Source organism: Pavona decussata, unplaced genomic scaffold, assembly GCF_977016875.1.
Source record: "Pavona decussata unplaced genomic scaffold, jaPavDecu1.1 SCAFFOLD_563, whole genome shotgun sequence".
NCBI lineage: Eukaryota > Metazoa > Cnidaria > Anthozoa > Scleractinia > Agariciidae > Pavona > Pavona decussata.
This window is the reverse complement of record NW_028145845.1, coordinates 15,001-31,018: the sequence shown is the minus strand read 5'-3', so window position 1 is coordinate 31,018 and position 16,018 is coordinate 15,001. Positions and strand designations below refer to the sequence as shown.

The following is a 16,018-nucleotide window of genomic DNA, read 5'->3' as shown; positions in this document are numbered from 1 at the left end:
TCTCCTCACTATCAAATAACAATCATTGAAGATTGCTGAGGAGAATGTCTCAATTGACATCATGTTAATGGTCCATAGCAAAAGTGAGTAAAATTCGATGAAGGGATTATATCCACTATGAAAAGTGAACGACTTTAGTTACTTTACGATACAGTATATTTCTAAGTAGGCCGTTTCGGTTGTAGTTAACCTCGCATAAGTGGCACCGAAAATAGTCTGTACCTCAATCATTCGGTGAAATCGTGAGCTCACGGACGAATTTACGTCAAAATTTCATACTGCACGTAGCGAAGGCCCTTGTCCTAGGTGCGATTTTTCTAATTTTTCTTTATCCTAATGAACCGATCTAGGATTTAAAGTTAACCAAGGTTTTACAATAGCTTCCTGTATCTATATGCGTTTTGACAACTAGGTATATTTAGGTCTTAGACTACCAACAGTTACGATTGAGATAATTCACAACAATAAATGGCAACCAGACGTTTGCAGGAATCCTCATTATTTAAGTTAAAACACTGAATAAACATCAAATTAAACTAAAGATAAAAAGTAACTGCCATAAAAATAACTGATAATTAAAACATTAAAATTAACATTTAACCCACCTAAAGCAGTCCTTCTCAGGGCTTCAGTTACCTGAGGATGATCATAATTTACCTATTTGTTAGGGTTTATTAATGTGGATTCCTGTAAAATAAGATTTTCCTGCATGCGTCGATTTTGCCAACTTGTTAAATACTGTGCAGTCAGTTACGAAAGAAAACAGAGACCTTGGTTAACTTGAAAGCTATAGAAGAAGTGCTGAACGATTTCCGAAGAAATTAGTCAATGCATGAAGGCGTCGATTTTTATGGTGATACTTCAAGGATTTTCGATTGTTCCTACTCAAGAGCATTATGTAGAGTTTTACATTCTCAACTTGAACCAACTTATGCTCTTTTTGACTTTCGTGGTTGCAACGTATGATGTGTAACGTATTTAACGAGAATGATTACAAAATAAATAAAATGTTTTTGTCCACTGTGACTTGAGTAGCAGCCATTTCTGGGAGCACAGCCATAATATGATATGAGATTCCTTATAAAAACAACTTGCAGGTTTTATTTCTCGGATGAACGCATTTGCCTGTGGTAATATTTTTAGGAAATAACATAACGATTCTCCACATGCCAGTTTTGAACATAAATCTTGTTTCTGCTCGCTTTTCGTGCTCTCTGAAATGACTGTTATGCAGGTTACATCAGCCTCGTCTTATGTCGTCCAGTCTATTATTTAACAACAAACTGCAATTTTGTTAAAGGAGGCAGCGTTTGGTCCATTTTGGCGCTTATTTCACTATGAAAAGGCTGGAACCGAATTAAAATCCGCAAAGAAAACGGATCTCAGTATTTTTTGTTAATATCTTTAACGAGTGCAACACTCGAAGCTAGAAACTGTGTTCAAGAATCCGTGCGTCTTGAACAAATCGTAAAGATTGGGTGCAAAGAGAAACAGAAATGAAGAGAATTGAGTTTGATCTGAGCTTCCGTGCGTTTCAGTCGAGCTAAATTTGCGTCTGAGTCAATTATGCAGGAGCGCCTTCTGTGTTCTTACGTCGTTTTCATCCCTTTTCCAGACACGTGTGTTAAGCTAATACAGCCTAATCTGGTAACTAAAAAGTAAGAGAAAGCAAGTTTTAGGGAACAGAATTTTGTTCCCTGAATTTACGAACCTGTTGTTGGTTTTACGAAAATGCGAGCTGACTTTTTTTAACGACATATTTTCCCGTTCGAAAATAAAGGAATTAGGTTTTTAGATGATATTTTGCAGAAAACTAAAGATTTACGTTGCAACTAAATCCGAATTTCTGAGGTCCTCCGAACAGATATCCACCCAAATGCACTGTTGTGTCCCCTTTATTATAGCTGATGGTCGTCTCTAACTACAACATTAAGAAGGATTATAGGAGACATCTGTGCAAAGGCCGCACATCGTAAGAATCACCAACGATTCTAACACACTCACATTCATCAGCAAAATAGATTATAGTTCTCTGCGGACAATCTCGTGATCTATCTTAAACGGACTATGACACCGGGTTATTTGTTAATCTAAAATCTCATGTACACTTGTCGCTTGATATAAAATTGAGTAATTTTATTCCCACCCTTACCCCAATGTACTTAAATCATCGACACTAGCCAGCGCAGTCATTAAGTATCAACTCTCAACATATTTTTCTTCCTTGAACTCTCGCTTACACTAGTTTTGACTTCTAAACGCTTTTTAATGGATGGCTCTCAGTTGCCCGATACCCTATCACACGCTCTCCCGACTGTCCTGTCACGTCTGTGCAATGAGCATAGACTCTCGATTTCTTTACTATAAAAACGCTCGATCTTCGAACTCTCGTGCTCTGTCAATGGGCTGAAATTCTTCAGTGACGATTTCTATCTCTCTTGCCCACTAAATAAATATGTATTGTTTCACGACTGCCACTCTTAAACTCATAACTTATAAACGTTTATGCTTTAACTTTTATATAAACTGTTATTTGTTAGAGGTATTGCGATAAATGGGCGATTATTAGAAGATTAGAAAGTCACAAATGGTCATTTTCTCACAAATATAAACAGTCAACGCAATGGGAACATCAAATCTCATCTCATTAATCTTAACCACCTGTGGTTTTTTATGCTATTTGCCATTAAAGGCTGTTCGAACGAAGTGATCTTATTTGGCACCTTTTACAGAGGTAAAGGAAGGGCAATGAAGCGCTCTTATTTAATAAGCAAAACTTGGACACTGTTGGTCAATTTTTTGATGACTTAGAAAACGTTTGGTCGCCTTCTGGCTCTGATATGTTATGAAAAGTTATTGTAGCAAGCCTTTGCTTAGTTTTGTTCGTTTGGTTTTGGGAGTAGCAAGTGAAAGTTTCCGGGTATGCGCGCGCAAAGGGCACAGGTTTGCTGTGCGAGTTTGGTAGGCTGCAACTTTTAACAACAGCACATTTCCAAAGAGCAAATAGCAGGCCATAGTCCCGAGAAAAAAAGACTCTTTGGTTTTTATTTTTTGCCACAAAATTTTCTTCCGCAAAAAGTCATTGAGAGTGGCAGAAAGAAAAAAGTGTCACCATTTTAGATGGCGCGGGATCGAATAAGAGAGCAAGATGGTGAGAATTAGCATCAAACAGATATATAAGATACCATTCATTTTCACTTGGCAAAGGAGCGTGACCTTGTAAAGGATCGCTTGAGCTTGCTTGTATGACTTAATATTCCGGTTATCTATCGTCCACTACGTCGCACTTCTCCTAGCCGTTTGACCTTGCACGTGATAGATTATGATGACTGATGACCGTTAGGAAGAGAAATGAGATCTTAAACAACGGATTATGCATAGAAATTATCAAGAAGGGCGCAGGCCTTAGTAGCAATGACGTTCTTTTAATTAATACGCAAGTGTATGTACCCAAGTTTAAATGCTTATGTAAAGTAGTTAGCGAAGCGTAAGAGTTTTTGAAAGACAAATTCAGTTGTAAGTTGGGCGATTTTCTTAGAGGATGTATGAAATCCAGTTCTTTCCTAGAGGGGATATTTTTGTCTCCTATTGTACTTATTGTCTTTAAGAAAAATGGTCCAATCAGAATGTAATATCTTAGTGCATGTCAGGAGGGATCGGACGGGAGTGTGTCACTATTGTGACGTCACGTACCGTGAACTGAAAAGGAGCAAGCGGCCATATTGTTTTAATGTTTTAGATTCAAATATGCTGTTTACAGAATGAAAATTAACTCTTTCGAAGCGGTAAATCGAAAAAATAAGTTCAAAGAACTATTCGACAGTTTAAATGATGGAAAATGGACAGCCTGCGGCGAAGAAATTTGACTGCGGACCAGATTGTGTTTCGCAGTGCGGAGAGGAAAGGTCAAGCTTAAGCTTAAAACATTACCTGCGCTGCAGACTTTGTCAAACTGATGCCTAAACGTTACTAGAAATCCACTTCATAAAAAAATTAAAGGTTTGATTGCCAATTTCTTAAAATTTCGTGTTCATTTAGGAAAGGTTTTTGTCTTCAACAATAATATTGTCATCTGTCTTCTGAGTCAGATAACGTAATCTGCCCTTGTCATGAAGTTTTCCGAAAGGAATTTCCGGTATGATCTCGAATAATGTTATGTATTAGATAAATAGGAAATTTAAATGGCCCTGAACTGCACGTGAGTCAGATATGTATCTGCCTCTCTCATGACGTTTTCAGAAAGAAAAATCTGGTATGATCTCAAATACCGTAACGCAATATTTCAATTGCGAAGGGAGGCGAAGCGTACAATGGAAATAAATCAGGCACAGCATCACACGTCAATGCCAACTTGATAGGCATCTTGTTTCTAATAGGGACCGACCTACTGAACACGTTTGTGTTTTCCGCGAGAAAACAAGGCCCAGGTCTTCCTGCAAACACGCAACGAATCCAGCACCAATCAGATTGCACGATTTAAACAATTCCGTCTAGTCACTAGCCTGCTACAGCTCCGCAGACGTTCTTTGGCTCGTCAGGTCACGCACTCTTGCCTACGAGTGTCACATCACGCACTCCTCCCCACGAGTGTCACGTCAAGTACTCCCCACAAGTGGCATGACGAGCTAAAGAACGTTTGCACAGGAGGCTTCTCGCTTACAAACTAAGAAAAAATAAATAAACAAACAAATAAATAAATAAATAAATAAATAAATAAATAAATAAAACACAAACAAAGTAATTCATACACAAGATTTTTATTTTGTTTGACCTAAGAAACTAGTTTTAGAGTATCAATTCGGAAATTTCTAGAGATCATTGTCTATCACATTATTTCTACAGACGATTGTACCAATGGTATAGTATGGCACTTACTTTCTGATTGATACGTACACCTTTGCTTATGTATAATCATAGTTGAGAAATTTTAACAGATGCTGTAAACTGTTTGTTTTTTCCACAAAAAATGCTAATTAAATTACACAAGTAATTACCAGATATTTCAAAAATATCATTACAGATTATCCTTTAAAATTATTAGCCGTTAGAATAGTACATGTGTTTCACGTTCGAGTATCTGTGAAACTGAAGGTATTGTTTGTGCAAAGGTGAAGTTGCTGTTGAGGCGGCCAATATATTAATGTACAAAGGGATTAACAATGGCTCCACCACCAATAACTTCATTTTCCAGCCAACAATACCATGTGCTTGGCTCATTAACAAGTAATACAAGAAGACGGCTGTAAACCTTGCTTAAATACTAACCTTAAAAACAAAAAACAAAAACTTACTAAAAAGCATATTAAACAATGTTTTGGGAAATGAAGATTTCTACATTAAATGATAAGGCAGAAATTTCCACCCCATAATACCACGGCAATCATGGCATCCCAGCAATCATGGAAGTAAAAGGATGCTGGAAGCGAAACCGCTGACATTTTTCCTAAGAAAACGGCATAGCTCTGAATGGAGTGAAACTCGGCGACTCATTGCGCTTAATAAACATATGTCTTTGCACGTTATCTTTTCTACTAAAGGATTATTCGCAGAAGGAACAGAACCAACTCATGTCAACTCAGTGAAGACTTAACGTGAACTGAAAAAAACATCGAATGTGTCACATTTATATAGAATTAACCCCTATTGTTTTCCCTCCTCCTCCTCCTCCTCCTCCTCCTCATTTCTATTGTTTTGCCTCCTCTTCAATTCTATTGTTTTGCCTCCTCCTCCTTAATTATATTGTTTTCGCTCTTCCTTTTCCTCCTCAATTCTATTGTTTTCCCTCCTCCTCCTCCTGCTCCTCCTCATTTCTATTGTGTCCCTCCTCCTCCTCAATTCTATTGTTCTCCCTCCACTACCACCACCACCACATTTTTATTGTTTTCCCTCCACCACTACCACCACCACATTTCCATTGTTTCACCACAATAAATGTAAGCAACTCATTCATCTTAGCTTACTCTACAGGTATGTCTCGTGTAGTGAACAACAATCGTGGTTTTCTTCAGCTGTTAGCTCACTGTCCTGCTTATCAGCTCCAATTTCTTTTAAAGACAGCTTCTCCACAGCAACTACATGCACTAGTCCAAGTCTTATACAATATACTCAAGGGACACATTCCCTTCTCCAAAGAAAATAGGCGGATGTTGCTGCCATATAAGGATGCTTTACTTAACTTGGCCAGATCAAATGTCCCTTACAAAACAAAGAAGCGAGTCCTTGTACAAGAGGGTAGTGGTTTTATTGAAAATGTATTAGCCCCTGTTATAAGTAGCTTGGGATTGCTAATGTTATAAAGGAAATCACACAGGCCCGGTACATTTATTTTACATATTATCAACTGACAGTAAAATAATGAAATCGATTGTAATTACTATATTGTAAAATCCAGTCCCAACGAGGTTTTTTGTAATTTATCTAGATGTTTAAAACACATTGTAATTCATTTTTAATGCAAGAATGTGATGGTTAAACATGTTTGTTATTATATTATTATTATTATTATTACGCATAATAAATACCTAAATAATAATTAATAAAGGATTAGACATACCCATAGAGACAAAGGCAAAGAAAAATTACTACACGCTTTCTCAACAAATTTCTTCCGATTCTAAGAACAACAAGCTTAATCTAATATCTTGAGTTTCCCGTTGATGATTTTGTTCATTCGAATTTTACACGGAATTTCAAGTTCAGGGTTTCTCAAAAAAAAAAACCCTGAGTTTACCGCCCGGTAGGGATACTTCATATAGTTGGACAATGGGAAGCTTTTACCATCTTCGTACTTTACTGAAAGGATTGCGAAATACAAACTTTAAAAAAGTAAATTTAATTTATGCAAGGTTATATTTAAAGCTAGAAGCTTGTGGGGCAGTGTAATCAAATAAACATTTAAAACAACAGAAACTCTTTAAAAATCCCAACTGGCAGGGAGGCTTACTAGTTGGCTATTTACAAAGCGTGGCCGAGGATTTATACAAGGGACTAGCCCGGAACAAATCTAGCCAGCGGTTACAGAGGGCACTTGAACCTGGAGCCTCCAGATTACGAGTCCGCGCCTCTAACCACTCGACCACGTCGCCCCTGTGAAATACTTGGAATAGTCATAAAATTGACAATGATTTGAAATGATCGCAATAAAATCCAAGTATTAGAAAATGGGGCAAAAACATGGCGCCTTGTGATATTCTTCTGGGTTTGGCTTATCTCTCAGTATCAGAAACATTACACGTTTTTTGTTTTATACTTGTGAAAGGGAGACCAGGGGTCCGTTTCTTGATAATTCCGGTAACTTACCGGGCCCGATAAGTATATTTTTAAACGTTTTTTTCGCCGATAACACAGCGATTACAGACATGGTAACTGGCCAATGTTTTCATAGAAGTATAAGATTTTAAAATTTAGTATTCAAAGCTAACAAAATTTGACCTCTGTTAAGAAACATTTGTTACGTAAGACACTTATTGGGCCCGGTAACTTACCAGGACCTTCGAGAAACTGACCCCTATTCGGTAAAGATAAGTTGTTATATAACAATAAGAGATTGAGTCTCTAGAAAAAATTTGAACCGAGAGGGAAACAATGAGGGGATTGGGCTGGACGGGGACGAGAAGAAACGAAACGCTTGCCGGCAAGCATTCACTATCTGCTTTCGTTCGAATTTTCGCGCAGTCAAATAGCAAAAGCCCCCGGTAAAAAAAAAGCGGTAAAAAGTTTTCTACGCAGGCTAGTTGACCCACCCAGTAACCCCTTCATGGATTTAGCACAGTGTTTCGTTCATTTACGAGCTAAAGAATTTTGCTACTGAAAGATACATTGTGGACTCTGTCAAATACGCGAACCTACAGCTTTTATCCCTTCACTGCGAACAACAATTTCTCCTCCCAGTTTTGCTTCTTTGAGTGTTTCTCAAAATCCAACAAAATCTGATTTCTCAAAGGGCCAGGTAATCGCCTTTTGTTGAACTTGTTGATCATCACGAGAATCAGTGACGAATCTCCCCTGTCTACCCCCCTCTGGACGGCCATATGCAGCTCTTCCCGACAGAAGTTGCTGGCCAGGTAGTTGTCAGACAAAACAATAAGCACTTGACGGCTGCCGTACACGCTGTCCGCCATGTTTTGGACGATGGGCTTTCCTAGCTCAAAGTCCCGGATGTGAATGCTGTAAGGTATGGTGTGTTTGTCGAGAAGCGAGATCAGATTTTCACTGATCCATGCAAAGTCCTTTGAGCTGTAACTGACAAACAGTTTGTTGTTTGTAATTTCTTCTTCTGGACAACCTGTATCGAGAAAAACAAAAACAAAAACAAAAAAATAACCAAATTATTAATGAATTCAGTTATCACTTTAAAATCCTGTTTAATTTTGTTCTGTGCATAGCAATCTAGGCGCTGTTTGTGTTGTATTGTACTGTTAATGCGGATTTTTGAACACCTCCCTTGAAAGAAATTGGATTGAGTTTAAATATTTAAACTCGGAATAATGAGCCCTCTATGTCAGTGTCTGTCGGTGCCTGTCACCATAAGAAACATTGTACAATATAGTCGTACTATCGGTCAATCGTTAAGTGCCCTAATCTAAGTTCCCAGTGAGTTTTCTACACCTGCTAACATGTGACCTTAGCGTTCTTTGCCACTCCCAAACTTTTTGTCAATCCCACTAAAACCTATTGGATCGGTTCTGAAAAGACAGTTTAGACGGTGTTTAACAAAACCACGTTCTAAGCCATTTTCAATTTTGCTAACAGTCATATCTAAACGTTGTTTACTGCTGACGGTAACAAGAAGACTTACATCCCAGACTAGAAATATAATTATTGTCGTACTGTATGCGAATATGAAATAGTTGGCTCGTTTGTTATTTATTTTATTTACTCTTTGTTATTCCTTGTAGTTAACCCTGATTACCCCACTCTCTGATACGATTAATTAATAATTAAATGTATACTGAGTCAATAATTTGTTTTTGGTGGCGGCGAAGTGTGAACCTCGGCTGCAATTTACCCCAGAGTAAGTGCTTTGGTATCCACTGAAAATTGGTCCTTCAGAAGAGGTTACCACACATTGTTCTCCCAGAAGGGCACCCCTCTTCTGGTCCACCCTAAATTACGCTCTAACATGGATTCCTCTTAGAGACACCGTTACTGTAGGGGCTAGGCTCTGCAATCTTTGCCAACATAGCTTTCAGTGTTTTCAGTTTTTCTTTGCTTGCCCTAGCAGCGTGTAGCATATCAGCCTTTAGTGCAACTAGAAGCTAATTTTTAGTCGTTAGCATCAAAGTCAAAGTACATTTGAAATACTAGTTTAGTCAACACTAGGGGTTAGCCGCGTCTTAGTTTTACTTAGTCTCCCAATGTAAAGTACCAAGGCTAACCACTATTGAAAATTAATGAAAAGGCCTCACTTTTTTATTAAGAAAATGGCTAGAAGTTTCGAATGTGCGAGAACAGCAAAAAATTCTTTTTTTTTTTTTTTTAGCTAAGAGCCTACTTTTCTGTTCAATTCTAACCATTGTTTAAGAGACATGGTAATCTGTTGTAAAGTGTAACATGGCGTCAGTTCAACAAGTAAGGCTGGAGCTTAAATTGATTTAATGACCGAATCTTTGGGCTTTTAAGTCAGCGAATGGTCGCCAGCTATTGGCCACTGTCGTGAAGCACCGTGTAGAATGTGGAATAGTGACCCTGCTACTCATTTGTTTATGAAAAAAACAAACGCTCTTAACCTACGTACGTTTAAAGTTCCTGGCTGTCCGCTTTTTCTTGACGCAACGAAGCATAACTAACATGAAGAGAATCAAGACGACCCCTGCTGACAGAATAACAACAGGGAAGATCCACCTTCTTCGGCTGACTCCTGTGGAAAATATATAATAGTAATAATATATAAACCATGGACTGTCGTATCATCTTGTGATAATAAGCTTCTTTCTTCTGACTTATTTTCTTGATTTTCGCGTAAACAGCACGTGTGCAAACCACTGAGAATTCCTGAATCAGTGAAAAAGATCTGAAACAGCAGAAAATCTTGAGCAAATATAAAATAACGCTATAGACGGATTCTTCCGGCGGAGGACAGACAGAGGAAAGGATAAAAAAGTAAATTAATTCGATAATTCCGATATTTTAGTTTGAATTTCACAAGCCTTGTTGAAAACGGAAATCTAAAGCCCCCGACGAAAAATTGTGAGTGGATGAATGGATGCATAATATGCACAACTTATGTTATTCCTGATATTATTTTATTTTATATTTTATCTTTTTTTGCGTCTCTCGTTTCTCCGTAAGGTTAGATTGTAACATTGATTTATTTTTTCCAGATAATCCACTGAAATTTATTAATTATGTTATTGATATAGAAGTAAACTTATTTTTGCACGAAAAGCTATCACGTAGCCTAGCTTTCGTAATGAGGTTTAAAACAACTTGAAAATGGTCTATTAAATACGATTCCCAGTCGATTTCGAATTCGTAGTATTTTTAACAGGACTTTGTCTAAAAGTAGTAAAACGTAAAGCCCGATTTTTAAGACGCTGGCCACAATCGATTCTCCTGTCTGATGTCACAGATTACAGTTTGGCAATGACACTTTTTCTATCAATTTCGTGTTGTTTAACGTTCATTTCAGTGGTTTAAATTTGAAAATCTATTTACTGTTACTAGCTGCGTTATGTTTACTGTCAGTTTATGCGAAATAATCGTCTAAGCTCTACATTTATGCTACCGCCCCAAAGGTTGTAGGTTTTTAGCCGCTTCGCTCTGATATTGGATATGATTTTGCAGAACAAACATGAAAGGCCTCTGAGAACAACATACATGAAGGAATTCGCCTCTTTATCTTCAAATGAAAAAAAAAAAAAAAAAAAACACTTTGATTTCAAAAATTATCATTCGGCAATCGTTAAAAGCGTGTTTTTCCACTTCAGACACGCATACCTCATTTTTTAAGCGGGCCCGAAATGGGCATGGATTTAAAAAGGCCAGGTTTGAAAGCATGGGATGAGAAAGAGATGTATTAAAGTTGCCACGGAGTAGCTCCTCAGCAGGGTCAAAGCACTGTACTGACCTGAGTTTGACGAATAATTTGGCGGAATTGTAGTTGGAACGCCTGAAGTTGAAAGAAAACGTTACACGTTAGAAAATAATTTGAATTAGTGCCCTACATATGAACATTACTTTTGGATTGCTTTACGCTTCAAGGAAGCCAGACGTGAAATGGTATACGTTCCTGCAGGTACTTCTCGACTTACAGACTCATTTAGCGTATATTGAGTTTCGTTAAGTAAGATGTTTGTTGACAGTTACTAAGTGGGCTAGTCTGTATTTCAGCCAGTCAGTCAATCATTCAGCCAGGCAGTCAAACGACCGATCAACTGATCGACGGAATAATCAACTAAGTGTTGCCTAAAATGGAAACGAAAAAGAGTTTCTCACCAATTTGCCGAGGATACACATGTAACTCAATGGACGCTGAAGTATTTTTCCATTCATCCCATTCACAGAACATGTGACAGCTGTAGGTCCCCTCGTCATTATCCGTAACGTTCAGAATGGTGAGGTTGAAAGCATATTTACAATTGCTGTGAGAGTTTAATTCAGTTTTGTACTTCTCAATTGATTTCAATGGCAGTGATTTGTTATTAAAATACCATCTTAGATGGCACTCATTATCATAATCCTTTTCTGAGTCAACCAAGCACTTTAGGGTGCTGTTGGTAAAAGATGTCGCATGAGTCTCTCTAGACTCGGGCACTGGGCTGTCATCTGATGGACCTGTGTTAAGAACCATTTCAATTATTAACGTTTTGAGTTCCAAAAAAGCATACGTTAAATAAACACAAAAACAATAAAAAGAAATGAAAAATGTACTGTATCGAGCTGTTACCTTTTCAAGAATTTTAGCATTTAATTAAGCCATTTTTACACAGTGCAAGTAGCTCAATCGCGCTGTACCTGACAAACTCACCCCATGAACGAGGTTAAAGGCCAGATTCACGAAACCCTTTAACTATATAAATATGTTAGGTATATTGCTTCTTAACAATGAACTTTTGTTAGTCCAACAAATGACTTTGTTCAAGCAATTAACAAATAGATTCCATTTTGCCGTGCGTCTGTACTTTGATAACGCACAGATGACGTCAAAACGTGGTGAGAACAAAGAAGTACGCTACGAGCCGCAGGCGAGTAGCGTGACTGATGTTCCCACCACGTTTTGACGTCCTCTGTGCGTTATCAAAGTACAGACCCACGGCAAAGTGGAATCTATTTGTTTTATACAATAACCCAGACATTTCAACACATTTCGTAAGCGAGCATCGCGTTGCCTGAGCTGAGTCAAAAACTTTCCAGCAAACTCAGTTTTGGACTACTACACACATGCAATTGTGATCTTCTAAATTAGAGTGTAATCCGAAAGAATTTCACTAGCAAGATTTTCAAAACTAACCTTTATTCCAGAAGGAAATCCTTACACCAAAATATTACAGCATGTAAGTCGCTTCACTGCGATTTGTAATCGATTACTCGCCATTACCGGATTTCTATCGGCGACATATTTCGACAAATATTTGCTTTCTTTTCACGTCACAACAAAGTTCTAGCTTTCCTATCCTGGTTGAGGCCACTCTCAACAGTCTTTTGTCCAATTTTTTATTGGACAGGTTTTCCTTTCCTGAGAAAATTTGCCTGTGTTTGTCCGCTACTCGCAAAAACAGTTTGCAAAACGTTGTTGACTAGTCGCTCTCGCTGGACTCTAGACTCTGATCACGTGCGCCGGTCACACCACTCGATGACGTCAATCGTGCGTCTATACTCTAATCGCACACTCCTCTAGACCAATCAAAACGCGAGTTTTACACAGTTCATTGTATAAAGTAGGATAGATCTCAACTTAGGAGGGCTTCGTGTATCTGGCTCCAAGGCTCTACAAATTCAAAGGCGTGCATAGGCTTTCGAATATGTGTCATTTTGCATCAGTCATGTTAATTTCGAGACTCTTAATGAGCAATGCGTTACGCTCACGAAAGCATACTTCCACTGGACTCGGCAGAACAGTATTCCCTTGACGAACCAGACTACATCCAATTTTATTTATGAAAGGAAACAAATCAGATGGCTTACATTCGTATATTACTTCAAACTTGGCAGAATGTTTACTCGACCACCCACTGAAGCTATTTTCAGCATAACAGGTGTAATATCCTTTGTACTCCTCTCGGCCTGGTGCTGGAAAATGAAGTATAGTTTCTAAAGTAGCTGGATAACATTGAGACCGGCCGGGCTTTTCTTTGTGATAAAAACCTTGAGATCCATTGATTATTTCTTTGCCATCCTTGTACCAAACTACATGAGGTAGAGGCCATCCCTTGAGAGAACACTTCAAAAAGAAGTCGTGACTGTTTTGAGATATATACTTTGGGGAAGTCGACTTGAAAGTTCGCTGTAGTGTATCTACGAGAAGAGACAGATTATGGATGCAGTCGATTAGCCATATTCCGAAACATGAGAATACATGAATAGACCTTTACCACGGTAATTATGTAAGATCGGTAACGCAAAGCCATTGATACTGCTGGAGCTAAAGAGCACCTTAAAAAAATTAGTAACAAGGCGGAGTTTGAGTCTTGTCTTTTAAAATGGCGAAGATCTAGTTTCATAAATTCAAAGACAGGGGAGAGAGGAGATTAACTTACGTGTGAAGTATATACGGGTTGTTGAATTTGCTTGCTCTATAGTCAGTCCGTAGTTTGGTTTAAGTGTTTTATCCACTTGTTCCCATGTCTTGCCAAGTGTTGTTCCGTTATTTCTGATCGAGCAGTTGAGAGTCACGTTGGAGTCTGGTTTTACTGTCCTCTGGTTGGAGTATTGACAACCACGTGGCGAAGAGAAAGGAGCAGCTTTTATTTCACAGCCCAGGGTTCCCGCGGATGGGGCATCTGCGGTCAAAAGAAAAGAAAATCATTTCAAATTTATCCGTAACGACGAAGTTTCCAAAAGTAACAGTGCGCTAAAATTATCTTGTCTACGAAAGTAATGAAAAAGTCTGAGTTTTGCTTGTTTCAAGCAACTAGCCGGAGTGAAAGTAGCTGGTAAACCGTATTGACCAATATTTGCCAATAGAAAAACTTGTAGCCATGTTCTCACCTCACTTAGATGGGAAAAAAGAGTAGAAAAAAAAAAAAAGACTATTATAGCGGACCTCAGTTTCAGAGTAACATTTATGAGTATGTCTATAGGTCTTTCTATGATTTTCGTTGCATGCCGCTAATAGTTGTTTTTTGTTACAAACCAAACTTTTCCACCAAATATTTGGTAAATTTGCAATAGTTTTCCTCGTTAGTGAAAATCATGCAAAAAATGAAAGCAGGAAAAGCAACTAATATCTGTTTCGTTACTCGTTGTCTCTTGAGGCGTACGTTACACGTTACACGTGTAAATAGAAGCCGTGAAGTAGAACGATCGGAAATGCTGACCGTGAGATTACGTGTGTATTGGTGAAAGGAACTGTGATTCTAGAATGGAATTATCCTCACACGTGCGAATACAGGTAAAACCGGCCAAATTTGTTTGCTTCAAAGTAGCGAGCCAGCCAGAGAATATCCTTTTTAACACGGCGTGGCTTCCTTGTTGCAAATTGAATAAAAACTTTAATTTTTATCAAACAGTTTAGACCACAACTTCTTTCTAGCCAATGTAGAATCTGAGGTATTCCGGTTTCTAGATCACATCTACCCTCACTTATATACCTTTTACATATTATTATTATTATTATTATTATTATTATTATTATTATTATTATTATTATTATTATTATTATTATTATTATTATTATGCGCAGTAAAACTATCCGTATGCACAGTATAAGAAAGCACCGCAGGGCGCGTAGGGTAACCTGTGAACCAAGCGAAACTTAAAATAGGACGTGAATAAATCAATAAAATATATATACATATATAAAAACATATGTAAAATATATAAAAATATGTAATAGTCATAGTCTTTAAATATAAAATATAAAAAAATATATAAAAGTCATAGTCTATATATAGCTGTCTATTTATGGCTGCTCTATCAATCTTGGTATAATAAAAAATTATCATGTTGCTACTTTGAAAGTTCTTGCAATGTTCAGAGTCGCCGATAAAACCACCTTCTGCATTCTCTCTAGGACTTGAGTAGTCTTTCGCCCAACCAGTGATCGCACACTAATCTTTGTCTCTTTCGACCAGCCGCCTAGCACATCCATGATAATATTATACTGGTGCACCTCGTATCCTCTATTTTGCTTCTTCAGTTCGCACCTCAAGGGACCATACTTCATGGTTTTCTCCTCGTTCTTCTTCTCTCGATTACTAATCCATGGACAACTCATCTCTATAGTCATGACTTTTCTGCTCTCATGATTCAAAACCCTCGCATCGACCCGGTTGGCTCGCACCTCCTGATGATCTGCATAAACAGGTACATCCCACCACGCTTCTACTTGTTCTGACTTGTACACCGGCTTTGGCATCACTGGCGAGTACCATGGTGGTACTTCCTCACGAAGATCTTGGTCACGTCAGAGCTCGTAGAACAGGACTTTTAAAGCCATGTTATGTCTGAGCAAATACTTGTTCTGAGCTAGTGCAGAACACCCGGCCAGAATGTGCGGGACACTTTCTTGGGCATGACCACATAGCCTACACTTCACATCCACGGGACAACTCGTGTGTGTTTTCTTACTAGAGTAGAGCTTTGTTGTTGTTATTATTATTATTATTATTATTATTATTATTATTATTATTATTATCATTATTATTATTATTATTATTATTATTATTATTATTATTATTGAAACAAGAAATATGAGTGATAGGAACCGACGTTTCGGTGCATCTTGCGCCATTATCAAGGTACATAATTAATGATAAAAAGCGGTTTGTAAAGGCTAAGTTGAAGCGAATTTGCATAACATAGCGGCAAGCTAATTACTTAAATACTTTCGCACGAAGAGAATCGGACTGCACATTCA

The 16,018-nt window shown here is 37.9% G+C and overlaps 1 protein-coding gene, 1 long non-coding RNA gene and 1 pseudogene across 2 annotated transcripts in view; all 3 read right to left on the bottom strand.

Moving 5' to 3' along the window:
• The window catches only part of LOC146449859 (uncharacterized), a 138,307-nt gene extending 132,941 nt beyond the window's left edge, over positions 1–5,366 (bottom strand). The window contains exon 1 of the long non-coding RNA XR_014860489.1: positions 5,057–5,366. This is a non-coding gene — a long non-coding RNA (uncharacterized LOC146449859). The remainder of the gene's footprint in view (positions 1–5,056) is intronic.
• A 2,487-nt stretch (positions 5,367–7,853) lies between these two features.
• Positions 7,854–15,517, bottom strand: LOC146449858 (uncharacterized). Its single transcript, XM_085100994.1, has 7 exons — positions 15,211–15,517; positions 13,698–13,940; positions 13,126–13,455; positions 11,437–11,910; positions 11,069–11,110; positions 9,737–9,859; positions 7,854–8,284 (listed from the first exon to the last, which is right to left on the bottom strand). Exons 1-7 carry the CDS (start codon positions 15,515–15,517, stop codon positions 7,854–7,856), a joined length of 1,950 nt encoding a protein of 649 aa, XP_084957120.1.
• A 348-nt stretch (positions 15,518–15,865) lies between these two features.
• LOC146449857 (uncharacterized) overlaps positions 15,866–16,018 on the bottom strand; it is a 1,748-nt pseudogene continuing 1,595 nt past the window's right edge.

Excerpts from the sequence above, each read along its gene's own strand:
- LOC146449858 (XM_085100994.1), bottom strand. The coding sequence starts at position 15,517 with ATGCCAAAGCCGGTGTACAAGTCAGAACAAGTAGAAGCGTGGTGGGAT. Across the intron at positions 13,941-15,210 it reads GTCGAAAGAGACAAAGATTA|ATGCCCCATCCGCGGGAACC; the intron begins GTGTGCGATCAC and ends TTTTGACCGCAG. Across the intron at positions 8,285-9,736 it reads GACAGCCAGGAACTTTAAAC|GTTGTCCAGAAGAAGAAATT; the intron begins GTACGTAGGTTA and ends TTCTCGATACAG.